The following is a 14,006-nucleotide window of genomic DNA, read 5'->3' on the forward strand; positions in this document are numbered from 1 at the left end:
GACCCATACAGACAAATGACCTGTGGATTTAGTATTGCAACGGATTATTGACTCATTGTGATTAGAAGCAAAGCTACCTCTCCCTTTGCTGAATTTATTCATTTCTCTCTCTCGTTGATGTTCTCTTTAAAGGTTGAGGAAGTTAGAAAGTACATTACCAAAATAGCAGATGTTGTGGAAGAAGTGAAGAAGAAGCACAGCGTTATTCTTTCTGCCACACATCCTAAAGACAGTAAGCTTTTCATTTTGTGACTCTGAAAATGCATGCTCACTGAATTTGCATGAAAGGTTATAGTCTGATGGGTTAGCAAGTGAAGCTAGAATAGAATAGAGAGCTAAGTGGGGGGTGCTTGTGTAATCTCACTGTATGCAAGTTGTACAAGTGACAATAAAGTATTTTTTTAAAAAAAATTAAAAAATTAAAAATAGCATCTGACTTGGAAGGCAAGCCTATCTTGGAAAGGTCCAGGTGTTTTCTGTGGGTGGCATCGCTTCCTCTGTAACCTCTTTGGTGCTTGTGCATACTAGGAATCTGTGTGCCACACCTGTCCCCAACAACCAGTTGCCTGCGCAGGAAACTGCTTCTCAGTGTGGCATTCTGCCTTGATGGGGGCCATTAGCGGCATTTTATTTATTTATTTGCCTTCCCCCTTTCTTTTGTGGATGCTGTGAGAAAGATTCATCTGGCCTTAGCCATCTCCTGCCATTTCTCATGAAATCCACAAGGAAACTTTGGTCTCGTCGTAATGTTTGCTACACATGGTTCTTTGCAGGAAACATTGCAAGGTGCTCCCAAAGAGGGGAAAAGGTTATGGTTTTGAGCTGATTCTCTGGCTCCCTAAATGCTTTCTATATGGCCAGGGGGCGGTTAGCACGGCTAGTTATACATTTTGTGGAGCTAGGTGGATAAGCTTCTCCCAGACTTCTGCTCTATTCTGCAGGTTGTAGTGTTGGAGTGGACCACACTAGTGATGTTAAATTCTCAAGAATAATCTTTTGGAGAATATTCTCAAGAATATTCTCAATTAATGAGAATATTAGAGAATTTTCATTTAAAATAGGAGAATATTCATTTTAATTTATTGAAAATTATATAATTAGTTAATATACATGTTTATTCATGGGTAAACTTGTTCAGATGGCAACCAAAAACTGCACAGACACATTTATTCAATGGGGCAATGCAGTGAATTACATTATTTGATTTTTTTTTTTTTTTGGACCAAACTTGAAATTGAAAATTCAACATGAATGACTCACGTTAATCACTAAGCCTGCCACTAACCGTATATTTACCATCAACTTTGAATTCTAATTATGTTGTGTATGTATGAAGTGTAGATTTTAAAGTGGAAGGAATTAAAAAACAAAACCTCAGGTCCGCTACACGAGTACGTTCTTTAATAAGCGTAACTACATGGTACAGTATTTTCAGTGCAACACTAATAAAATCAATACAAATTTTAAAATAAATACTATTATTTCAAGTAAATAAAACACAAATGGTGAATGACCCAATGCCGAGTTATGTAACTGGATCAAAAAAAAAATCATTATTCATTACTTACACTGGCAATATCACAGCTTGATTTATTATTTACTAGGTTTTTTTAAATGTGGGTTGTAAAACTGGTTCTTGCGTTAGAATTTACAGTTTGTGGAGAATATTCTCCGGAGAGAATTTTCTAGCAGAGAATAGTCTCGAGAATATTCGCATTCTCGAGAATATTCTCCGGAGAATATTCTCACCTCACATCATTAGTCCACACCATACCCTGTAAAAAAAAACAAAAACAAACCACCCACTTGCACCTTGCAAACAAGAGTAACATATCAGGAGAAAGAGTGCCAGGCCAGCTTTTATGAAGAAGGCAGGTGCATCTTGTAACACTTGTAGGGACAGGACTGGAAAAGGAGAATGTGATAATGAGTTTCTCTTTCCCCAGAGAGCAAGGCTGGCTAGCCTGCTTTGGCCTGAGGGCTGCATTCACCCTTGGCCAACCCTCGGAGACTCCATGCCAGCAGCAAGTGTCGCTGAAAGTGGGTGTGACCATCTCACTCTCTAACCAGCATGCTTTCATGCACATGGACAGAGACATGCACACGCAGGCACACAGCCTCCCCTTGCCTCTGCTGATCACTGCCCTGTGTTGTGTATGATTTGTTTTTCATACTGCAACCATAAAAAATTGGTGCCATATTGAGGTCATGGTTAAAAAATTGCACGGGCCCAAACTGAGGCACTCCATCCATTGAGGCCTGCCTCAGCCTGATAGTGCTGGAATAGCATCCTTTACAGTGGTACCTCGGGTTACATACGCTTCAGGTTACAGACTCCGCTAACCCAGAAATAGTGCTTCAGGTTAAGAACTTTGCTTCAGGATGAGAACAGAAATCGTGCTCTGGTGGCGCTGCAGCAGCAGGAGGCCCCATTAGCTAAAGTGGTGCTTCAGGTTAAGAACAGTTTCAGGTTAAGAACAGACCTCCGGAATGAATTAAGTACTTAATCCGAGCTACCACTGTATTCATCCCAAATGCTTGCTTGCCACCACCTCAAATCTTTGGATCAGGCCCTCCCATCCAAACATAGAGTCCAGATAAAATGAAAACGCAAGGATTTAAGCTAGGGTAATTCCATCAGCATTTGTGGGTCTAAAGCTGGTAGTGTGTTTCCACTGAAAGCTTGCTTTCAAGTAAGCATGCCTAGAGGTAAGGTAGAATTTATTTATTTTTTAAAAAAGAAACTTAGTTATTTGGCTTAACTGTGCTGTGCCTATTGAGCACGAGTCTTTAAAAAATCTACTTGTTTCCCTAACAGTTGTGGTCATGAGCTAATTTTAGCTCTCTATACATCTAAGAGCCGAATGAGCAAAATGCAGCATACACTATTCTCTAGAGAAATACGAAGCAGTGCTTGGTACAGTTGTTTGGCTGGCAGGGGGTGGGACGACAATGATCAGCTAATGGAGGCTCAGATATATAGAGCATTGTTTTATAAGAAATCATTTAAATTTTAAACGAATGTCTGTGGTTATGTAAAGTGTAAATTGATTGCAGCTATTTCTTGTCTGCTAGCTTGATTTGGAAGATGATATAAAACTGGAATTATTATTTTTTAATCACTAATAAAGTGCAGGTGTCAAAAGATAAGGCAGTCCTTGCCTGCAGGCTCAGTGTGTAATAGACATGAATATTTAAAGACTGTAGACCAAATAAACCAATAGAAATAGACACAACACAAAAGGGAAAGTAAGTGGTAAGCATTGAATAAAGCAAACCATTTCAGATTTCACTTTTTCAATTTAGATGTTTTGCTTATGCTGGTCTGTGACTGTAATAAAGTACAGTGGTGCCCCGCAAGACGAACGCCTCGCAAGACGGAAAACCCGCTAGACGAAAGGGTTTTCCGTTTTGGAGGCGCTTCGCAAAACAAATTTCCCTATGGGCTTGCTTTGCAAGACGAAAATGTCTTGCGAGTTCTTGCGGGTTTTTCCCCCTCACCCCCCCCTTTTCCTAAGCCACTAAGCCGCTTATCAGCTGATCCGCTGATAAGCCGCTTAACAGCTGATCGCTAAAAGCCGCTAAACCGCTAATAGCGCTAATCCGCTAAGCTGTCAATGGGCTTGCTTCGCAAGACGAAAAAAACGCTATACGAAGAGCCTCACGGAACGGATTAATTTCGTCTTGCAAGGCACCACTGTAAATTCACTTTTTCAAGTTGCATGATCTCAGTGGTATTGAAGCCAGGTCTCTCCCAGTCTTTAAGTAAACAAATCACTTCAGCAGTCCTTAGTCCCCTAGTTAGTGGCAGAGTCCAGTGTGTGCTTTCCCCCCACTCTGCTGTTCCAGGGCAACTTGGAGCTGGAGCAAAGTTATTTCTGCAGTTCTTTCTGGCTCCTAGGAGAGGGAAGCAGGCTTCCTCCAGCTGCTCTTTCTCTGCCTGTGGCCCTTGCCATGACACACAGGAAGCAGGGACCTGCAACCACTTTGCATTGACTCAGTCCAGGATCATTTCAGCCATATAGGATGAGCCTGGAACAGGGCAGTGTTCTTTCTGGTGCAAGGCTCTGCAGGGTCTGTGGATCCTTTAGCCAGAAACAGCACACCACGGTGTCTGGGTACTGTTTTCTTTCTTTTAATTAATTGTTTATTAAAGTTTTTTCATAACACAAGACAATAAGGGACTAGTCTAAATAAGAACAATGCAGAATTTGGGGGCTGTTTTCTGAGGGACGGGAGCACTTAATAAGCAAAGCTTATTCTTAAGCTGTCGTTTGTCATAAACAGCTCTAAAAGATGTTTCAAAATTCCTCCTTTTTAAGAAACAAAGGAAGAACTTGAAGAACTGAACAAAGAGATCAGGAAAACAGCAAATATCGTTCGTGCTAAGTTGAAAAGTAAGTGCTGTTATTGTAACATCTATAGCACACTAAAGGCCTAATTCCTAAAATACTGTGTCACATAGCTGAGTGCAAAGTAACACAAGTCAGGCCATAGTTGTGTAACGGTGTCATTGGTAGGCTTTTATAGCCTTACAGCAGGCGTGCACAACTTGCTGCTAGTCAAGCCAAATGCAGCCTACCAGGCAAAAATGGTAGCTCACGAATGGTCTGTTTCACACGTAGCACTAAGCTGTGGTTTGTTTAACAAACCAAGAGTTAGCTATAAGTTATACAGATTACCAAGCAAACCATGGTTTGTGTAGGCAAAGCTTTGTTCTGTTCTCTCCCCCCCCCCCGGCTCCTAACTGCCTGAATGGGTGGCTCTGTGGGTTAAACCACAGAGCCTAGGACTTGCCAATCAGAAGCAAGGTCGGTGGTTCGAATCCCCGCAACGGGGTGAGCTCCCGTTGCTCTGTCCCTGCTCCTGCCAACCTAGCAGTTCGAAAGCACGTCAGAGTGCATGTAGATAAATAGGTACCGCTCTGGCGGGAAGGTAAACGGCGTTTCCGTGCACTGCTCTGGTTCGCCAGAAGCGGCTTAGTCATGCTGGCCACATGACCCGGAAGCTGTACGCCGGCTCCCTCGGCCAATAAAGCGAGATGAGCGTCGCAACCCCAGAGTCGGTCACGACTGGACCTAATGGTCAGGGGTCCCTTTACCTTTACCTTTAGTACTGCCTTCCAGTGCCATCCTTCCTCTTTCCACTGGCCAACTGCTGCCGAGGAGGAAACACGTCACATAACGATAGTGGTTGCTGTCGCTGACAGCCTGGAACTGCAGAAACGAGACTGACCACAGGGTGGTGGGCAAAATTTGACTTCAAGGGCCACAGGCTGCTTGTAGGCCTGCTTCACAGTGAAAGCAAAGAAGTAAGTGTAAAGATCTACAGAGGCATGGTGAGCAGCATATGGGGCAGTTTGTATCTGGCAGGTAGAATTTTGTTTTTGTTTTTAAAGTTCCAGCTTCCATTCTAGTAACAATGTGAGTTTCCCCTAAAGGCTCCCTTCTTCTGTCCCCCAATGCATCAGAAGGTAACTGCTATTCTTCAAACAAATTGCAGTCGTACCTTGGTTCTCTGACGGAATGTGTTCCGGAAGTCCGTTCGACTTCTGAAAATGTTTGAAAACCAAGGTGCGGCTTCGGATAGGCTGCAGGAGCTTCTTGCACTCAATCACAAGTTGTGGAAGCTGCGTTGGACGTTTGGCTTCCGAAAAACGTTCGCAAACTGGAACAATCACTTCCGGGTTTGTGGCGTTCGGGAGCCAAAACGTTTGAGTCACAAGGCGTTCAAGAACCAAGGTACAACTGTATATTAAAAAGTAGAAATGACCATCAGCTGTAGAGTCACCTTCCAGATTCTTGATAATATAATGATTATTATGAAAATTGCAACAGCAAGCATAGCAGCTGGCTCTTTCCAGCTAGCCACTTGTTTCCAAGCTGGCCCTCCAGCCTCTGTTGTTTCAAACTAACAAATGGTGCCTGCAACAGAAATTTGCAGCGCCGGGTCCTCCTGTTCAGAGTTCCAGCTAGTCAGCCAGCTGTGTTGTCTTCTAGGATTTTGCATTTTTCTCCTCCTTGTCAATTTTCCTATGCCCAACAGACAGCATTCTGTACACACTAAGCATCCTCTGTCCTCATTGAATAGCTTTTCTTGTGTCCACCGCAGCCCAGCCTTTTAAAGTTATTTATGAAAAAAGAATTGATACTTAAAATTTGATGCCCCCCTCCTCGCCTGCTGCTATCTCCCTCTTTCTTGTGCATTGATAGTGCTGTTTTGGCTAAATAAGGTTAGGCTCTTAGACGATCCATTTGCTATTTATAGGATTTAATTCTTGACTGAGTTTTGTTTCTGTAGGAAATGTAATTTTTTAATGCAATTTCCATTTTTATGGTAGGGAGTGAAGGGTAGTAACTGTGTGTGGCATCTTAAGTTCTACTAGTTGCTTTTGTATGTTTTGCAGCCATAGAACAAAATTTAGCTCGACATGAGAATGTTAATCGAACTTCAGCTGATGTCAGAATACGAAAATCACAGGTATGGTATGGCTGGTAGGTGCCCTGAAGAGAATTTTAAAGAGAGAGATGTGTGTTAGGAAATGGTAGCTCTCTTCTGCTTGAGTTTATGGTTTATTTTCTCATTATTTTGTGTGTTCAAAATAATTCAGTTTGAAAGTTAAGTCCCCCGCAAGCACTAAAATAGGAAACAAAGGGGATGATTCACAGAACTAGATGCTTGGATGTGAGCTGTGCTGCATCTGGGTGAGCAGCAAAGCAGTCATTAGACAGCTTCTCACTGTCTTGAGGCTGCCAGCATGACCCCGCACAGCTGTTTCCCTTTAGAGCTGCAAGGTCTGCACCGGTCCAATGTCAGTTCTTTGCTATCCTCCCAAAGGGGGTTGGCCTGCTTTTGGAAAGAGTAGTGCATTCTGCATAATTGCAAGTAAGTAAATAAGGAAATTTTTATTTATACCCCACCCTCCCTGGCCAAAACCGGGCTCAGGGCAGCTAACATCAAATATCAAATACATTAAAACACAATGAAACAATTGATTAAAGTACAGCTTAAAAATTAGAATCTGGGTAAAATTAAATGACTGCCCACGAATTACAGCCATAGGGGTCAGGAACCTCAAGTATTCCTCGGGGCCAGCTATCCATGTTGGCCCCACGTGAGCCGATAAAAGGGCCAAAGAGATAGCTTACAGGGTCCCATGGGGGGGGGGGTCAAACTGGGCCCAGATCGAAGGCCAGGCGGAACAGCTCCGTCTTCAAAATTGGCTTCAAAATTGCAAAGGCTACAGTAGCTATGCTCCAGACTGCTAGTTTCATCATCACCCAGTCTCCCCAGGGAACCTTGGGAACTGTAGTTCTGTGAAAGGGCCAGTGGGATTGCAAATAACTCTCAGCATCCTCCTGAAGTGCCCTTTGGGGATAGGGTGGGCTCATAGGTATGTGGAAGAGCAATATGCTTTACATATAAAAATAAGTCCTAAAAGTAACTTTGCAAATGTTATTTATATCTAATCCCAGCATACAGTGTTGGCCCGGAAGTTTGTGGAGGTCATGACAACATATAATACAACTCAGACATGCTTTCGGGAACGTACCAAGGATCAGATACGGCGGCAGCTAGAAATAAGTAAGGGATTCCCTTTATTGCTTAGTACTGCTGAAAGCTTTTCTGTGCTGTCAGGATTATGCAAGCAGTTAAGAAAATAGCCATCTATAATAGCTGATCTCCTAAACAAAAGAAGTGGTTTTTAATTTTGTATATGTCATAAACTGCTTACATATTTTTTATGACTAGTGAGATACAAATATATTTATAAATAAAATGCATTTATACAAAAGATGCTATACAAATGAGAACTTTGCAATAAAATTTGCAGAATGGGGCAGCAGGGTTGTTAACCGCACTGCTTCCTTGATGCATACGTGATTGTGGTGATAGTCCTGAATAATCTGAATGCTTGTTGTTCTGTTAACTAGGTCTGATCCCACTCCTTCTCCAGTGCCAGGCAATCTGACATATAAGATGCTTGCAGTTAGGGAAACGTGCTACCAGGGTGGCGAACTTGCAGCTCTCCATTAGTTGTTGGAATGCAACTTCTAGGATCATTTCACCATTGGCCATTCTGGCTGGGGTTTATCTGATTCAGGAGTCCAGAAGCATTTGGAGGACTGCATGATTCCCATCCCTGACTTTTCCCCATCCCTGACTTTTCCCCATCCCTGCTTTCTGTAGCATGAGAACTGAACACGATTAGCAATTTAGATCCGTTTTTTCCAGCTCTCAGGGTGGCTTACAATAAAAATCCACCCCAAAATACAACAATAGTTCTGGATAGGCTGGTGCTTGTGTGCGTCAGACTCCTCTGTCCCTTGGCAATTGGCGACCAGTTTCTAGGTTCTTCCCTCTGGAGGCTGAGGCAGATGAAGTTGTACATGGCCCTTGGCAGGCAGTAATGCATTTGTTTCCATTTGTTTCTAGTTCTCCTTAGTTGCTCTTGAGAATGTACAGTGGTGCCCCGCAAGACGAACGCCTCGCAAGACGGAAAACCCGCTAGACGAAAGGGTCTTCCGTTTTGGAGGCGCTTCGCAAAATGAATTTCCCTATGGGCTTGCTTCGCAAGACGAAATGTCTTGCGAGTTTTTCCGACTCCCTCCCCCTTTCCTAAGCCGCTAAGCCGCTTATCAGCTGATCCGCTAAGCCGCTAAAAGCTGCTAATAGCGCTAATCCGCTAAGCCGTCAATGGGCTTGCTTCGCAAGACGAAAAAACTAGACGAAGAGAATTGTGGAACGGATTCTTTTCGTCTTGCGAGGCACCACTGTAGGAGGGTCTGCTGACGAAACTCATTTATACCACAGATGGGGAGCCTGTAGCCCTCCAATGGTTGTTGGACTCCCAACTCCCATCATCCCCAGCTTGCCTGACCAATGGTCAGTGGTGGTCGTGGTGGATTTGCAGTTCAACAACATCTCAAAGGGCCACAGGTTTCCCAGCCCTTCTTAAAAGATTACTGAATAATCAGGGGCGGAGGAAGGGGTGGGTGGTGGGTGCGGTCTGCCCCTGGTGTCACCACTGAGGGTGGTGACAAAATGTGGCGCGGCTCTCACCACAGGGCCTGCGGCGCGCCCGAGCCACACATCTCTCCTGCGAGAGACGCTGCACGAACAGGCTCTGCGCTGCCCAAACGGTCCACCTGCTGCCTTCCCCCCAGCTGTAGGGCAGCTGAGTGGGAGGAGGCAGGCAGACTCCAGAGGCCCTGAGGTGCGCCCGCCCCTATAGGCGGCTCGCCCCACCCCTGGGCATGCCACTCCAGGCGCCCGAGCGGCTTCCTCCGCCGCTGTGAATAATATAAGTGCTCTGAGCACTTGAAGGAAGTAATATATTTTATACAAATATGCAGCAATAATAATTGTTAGAAGTGTAGCAGAAGCTGTCCACTTTAATACTAAGCATACGTCTGTTGCTCTTCTGATGAAGTAGCTCAAGAGGAGTCATCTCTCCACACTGTCAATTTCCTCTTGGTGAGAGGCAGACGTTTCCTTTCAGCTTCTGAGCAAGTAGCTATTTTGCAGCATATAACAAATGGACATCTATAATTTCTTACTAGCTGGAAAAAACACTTCTGATGAAGAGCTGGAAGAAATGCTGGAAAGTGGCAATCTTTCTATCTTCACTTCTGACGTATGTATTTCACGCCTACTTTGCTTCCCTTGTATGTATAATATTTCTGGAGTGCTTAAAATGAAAACAAGGCAGTGTGCTTGTAGAATTAAGAAGTTCTGCTCACAGGCTTACAACCTAAATGTCTGTCTCTTTCTGTGTGTAATATTTCTCCAATATTTTCTTCTTCCCCAAAGATTATTTTAGACACCAAAATTACTAGAGAAGCTCTTGATGAAATCGAGTCACGTCACAAAGATATTATAAAACTGGAATCCAGTATACATGAGCTGCACGAAATGTTTATGGACATGGCAATGCTTGTTGAGGTTCAGGTATGTGACCAAACTATAACTTAATTTGTTGCAGTGCAGTATTTTATTAAAACGTTTGAGGTCTTCTAGTTGGAGCAACAGTCAATTAATTGCATTGGACACATGTGACCCCCCCCCCCAAAAGCACTTAGGGTGTGTCCCATAGGGTGTGTGATAAAGCAGCCACAAAAATGGGAGATATCATCACTAGCAGGCAAAACCCCCAAACTGTTTTGTGAGCTGCTTTCCCTTTCATTTGAGGAAAGTAAAAAAAAAGGGGGGGTGGAAATAAAATAAATAAAAAAATATGTACAAGGGTTTTTTCAAAATGTAATACATTTCTCAACTGTGCTTTGGCTGTATGGCATATTTAAGGAGGTTTGATGCAGATTTTGTGGGTAGCAGCCAATCGGATACTCCGATCCACTTTAGTTCCTTGTTCAGTTCTTTTCCTTGAGATTATATAAACAGTTGCATTCAGGTAGCTTAGTTTTTAAATTATTATTAAGCGTAATAACTGCTTTCTTATGATTGACCTGGCTTATAGCAAAAAAATAATGACTCAAGTCTCCAAGTAATGTGATGCTTTAGGTGGGCTCTGTGGTTTTTCAAGTTAATTAGACTCCTATTGGGGGCTTTTAGCAGTGCAGAAGTGAAACGTTGAATGAGCTTTTTAACACTTTGCTGTTTATTGCTGCTGATAATGTCTGCTGACGGACAGAACCGCACAGGTAACACTCCTGCAATATTCCCATTTTTCCCCATGTGCCATTTCCCGAGTTAGTTCATCAAACATGATATCATATTATATGTATATATACTGGCATTCTAACTGGAATTACTTTATTATTATTTTTTTTTATAAATATTTATTAAGGTTTTTAAATATAAATGCACACATAATAAACAATCTTACTTCTTTTACAACAATTTCAACACTTCTTTGGACTCCCTCACGTCTCCCGCTCCCATTTACATCGTTAAAATTTTTTTCCAAACAAATTATCAACTTGTTTACAATCTCATGTCCACTCATTCAAATATAATCTAGCACTTCTTCCAAAAAAAATTTTATATTTTCTTTAGTCTCACTTATCATCAAATTTAAATCTAGTTTAGTGGTGGCCAATTTTTTATAATCTAGCATCCTTCTTAACATTCAACCAAATTACAATGTTTTTGTAGATACATCTTAAATTTCTCCCAGTCTTCCTCCATCTTCTCTTCTCCCAGATCACGGATTCTGCCGGTCATCTCGGCCAGTTGCATATAGTCCATCAGCTGCATCTGCCACTCTTCCAGTGTGGGTAGATCTTGAGTTTTCCAGTTTTTTGCAATAAGAATCCTTGCTGCCGTTGTTGCATACATAAAAAATGTTCGATCCTTCTTTAACACCTTCTGGCCGACAATACCCAGAAGGAAGGCCTCTGGTTTCTTTGTGAAGGTATACTTAAATACCTTTTTCAGCTCATTATATATCATTTCCCAGAAGGCCTTCACCTTAGGGCATGTCCACCAGAGGTGAAAGAATGTTCCTTCATTTTCTCTGCATTTCCAACATTTATTATCAGACGAATGGTATATTTTGGCAAGTTTAACTGGGGTCATGTACCATCTATATATCATTTTCATTACATTTTCCTTCAGAGCATTACATGCGGTGAAGTTCAGCCCAGTGGTCCACAACCTTTCCCAGTCCTCAAACATAATGTTATGCCCAATGTCCTGTGCCCATTTTATCATAGCCGATTTAACCATTTCGTCTTGTGTATTCCATTTTAGCAGCAAGTTATACATTCTAGATAGTACCTTGGTCTTTGGTTCTAACAATTCTGTTTCTAACTTCGATTTCTCCACCTGGAACCCTAACTTTTTGCTAACTGGAATTACTTTAAAGGAGGTTCATGCAGGAATATCTCATGCCTCCAACCTAGCCCTGAACCAGCAAGGACAGTCTCCAAGTGTTTGGAGAAAACTGAAAATCTAAAGGTGCTCTCCCTTACGAATTAGCTCTCTTGTTCAGACCTTGTTCACTATAGTTTCAGCAGGAGAGTTTCCCAGCAGACTGCTGCATAGTTCTGGTCTATCTATTCCCCCCCCACCATCTTAACAGCACCTGCATTCTGTTACCTGGTGCATAGAGAGAAGCCTAAAAAGTAGACATGGAACAGGAAAACCACACTACCGCCAGCGCCTTCCATTGACGTGAAGGGCAGCATGGCCTCTTTCTGCCTGTTAGCTGGCAGGCCGGAGACTTCATTAATCTTAATTAATTTCTTAATTTTTTTATTTATACCCTGCCCTCCCCGGCCAGGGCTGGGCTCAGGGCGGCTAACACCAAATATAAATTACAATAAAACGTAACAGAAAACAAAAACAACAAACAAACAGTTAATTAAATACGGCTTGATTTATGGGGCTCATTTTTGTAGTAGCTCATAAATAAAGACCATAAAGGGAGGAAACATCAGATATTCACCTGAACCAGCTGTCCATGCTGGTCCTACATGGGCCAGCAAAAATGTCAAGGCAAAATTTATATACCAAATCCCATATAAGGGGTCAGAGTGAGTCTAAGCCGAAGGCCAGGCAGAATAGCTCCGTCTTGCAGGTCCTGTGGAAAGATGTCAAATCCCGCAGGGCCCTGGTCTCTTGTGACAGAGCGTTCCACCAAGTTGAGGCCAGTGCTGAAAAGGCCCTGGCCCTAGTTGAAACTGATTTAACCTCCTTGAGGCTCGGGACCTCCAAAGTGTTGTTATTTATGGACCTTAAGGTCCTCTGCAGGGCATACCAGGAGAGGCGGTCCCATTGGTACGAGGGTCCTAGGCAGACTTGTGCAGGACATCATCTAAGCTGAGGTGCTGTGTAGTGTGTGTCTCTGGGATGCACGTGGGGAGCATGTGAAAACATGTCTTCATAATAATTGGGGCATGCTTTCCTTTTTTCTTCCTCACAGAAGCATAGTGACTCTTATGTGCAAACACTGTACAGCCCAGATCTGCGGCAGTGACCGAGTGTCAAATCTTGTTGACCCGTGAACACACAACACAGCGAATCTCTGATCTAGTGCTGGGTGCTAAACATCTGGTGCCAGTAGGAAGTGTAATCTGGCTCACCTGAGGAATATCAGGTGTGAATGCAAGAAAAGGGAGGACATTCATCCCACTGTGCCTTACAGTACTGAGCTTGGCCCAGCGTGCTTGTGTTTGGCTGGTTCACTGTAAGAGAGACTGTTGCACAGAAAAGGCAGGTTGCAGATCAGGGCCGCTCTTGCATCCTTGGAGGGAAGGTAGTCAAGGACAGGTGAGGCAGAAAAACTTGAGCCTCACTTTGCAATGCTGGGGTGGCATTGCAAAGAGTTGCTGTATAGCAAGGTAGAGGGCTTTAATTGCATAGCTTCTCTGGGAGCCCCTTCCTCAGGGGACATATTGCCTTGGAGAGCAGTCTGGTGTCCCTGAAAGAGGGAGAAATTAATTTAATTTGTAGGAAATAAACTGGTTCCTTACTCTTTCGGGAGTTGCTGGTTTGAAGCTTATTAACTGTGACACATGACAATTTTTAAAAAAAGTTATGATTGCAGCACAGGAAGCTGTGTGAGTAAGGGGTGTGTTTGGGTGGATGGAGAGTGTAAGATATAAAATTCCCATGTTAGAATGCTAGTCCTAAGGAAGCATATCTCATTTCTGTAGTTATGCTTTCAATTATCAGTATTTTTTTCCTTGCCTGCTTTTACTGCTGTGATTTCCATACGTCTTAAGTTAAGCATCAAATGTACTACTAATAAGAACCTGCCCTTTTTCTTTAAAATGCAAATTTCATCACATAATCCATGTTGTACAATCATTTAAGTATGTTTCTTCTCATTCTGAGCCATTAAAAAAATTCTGGAAATTTCCAACAGTGGTGAAATAAAGCTCTGTTTCTGCTGTATGTTCTTGTTTTCGCTTTAAGGGTGACATGGTCAACAGCATAGAGAAAAATGTGATGAATGCAGTTGATTATGTAGAACATGCAAAAGAAGAGACGAAAAAGGCAGTTAAATACCAAAGCAAGGCTCGCAGGGTAAGTTTTCCTGT

At 42.8% G+C, this 14,006-nt stretch overlaps 2 protein-coding genes across 3 annotated transcripts in view; one reads left to right on the forward strand and one right to left on the reverse strand.

The window, feature by feature from the left end:
- Positions 1–14,006, reverse strand: part of RAN (RAN, member RAS oncogene family) — a 71,432-nt gene that overhangs the window by 37,234 nt on the left and 20,192 nt on the right. The gene's annotated exons all lie outside the window — the stretch shown is intronic.
- The window catches only part of STX2 (syntaxin 2), a 32,616-nt gene that overhangs the window by 11,773 nt on the left and 6,837 nt on the right, over positions 1–14,006 (forward strand). For both annotated transcript variants that reach the window (XM_081842295.1, XM_081842294.1), the window contains exons 3-9: positions 133–232; positions 4,323–4,397; positions 6,407–6,480; positions 7,476–7,584; positions 9,564–9,637; positions 9,814–9,951; positions 13,882–13,992. In XM_081842295.1, the coding sequence (XP_081698421.1) occupies positions 133–232; positions 4,323–4,397; positions 6,407–6,480; positions 7,476–7,584; positions 9,564–9,637; positions 9,814–9,951; positions 13,882–13,992 (681 nt within the window). The remainder of the gene's footprint in view (positions 1–132; positions 233–4,322; positions 4,398–6,406; positions 6,481–7,475; positions 7,585–9,563; positions 9,638–9,813; positions 9,952–13,881; positions 13,993–14,006) is intronic.

The sequence above is a fragment of the Podarcis erhardii genome (genome assembly GCF_964252035.2).
Source record: "Podarcis erhardii genome assembly, chromosome: 15".
Lineage (NCBI taxonomy): Eukaryota > Metazoa > Chordata > Lepidosauria > Squamata > Lacertidae > Podarcis > Podarcis erhardii.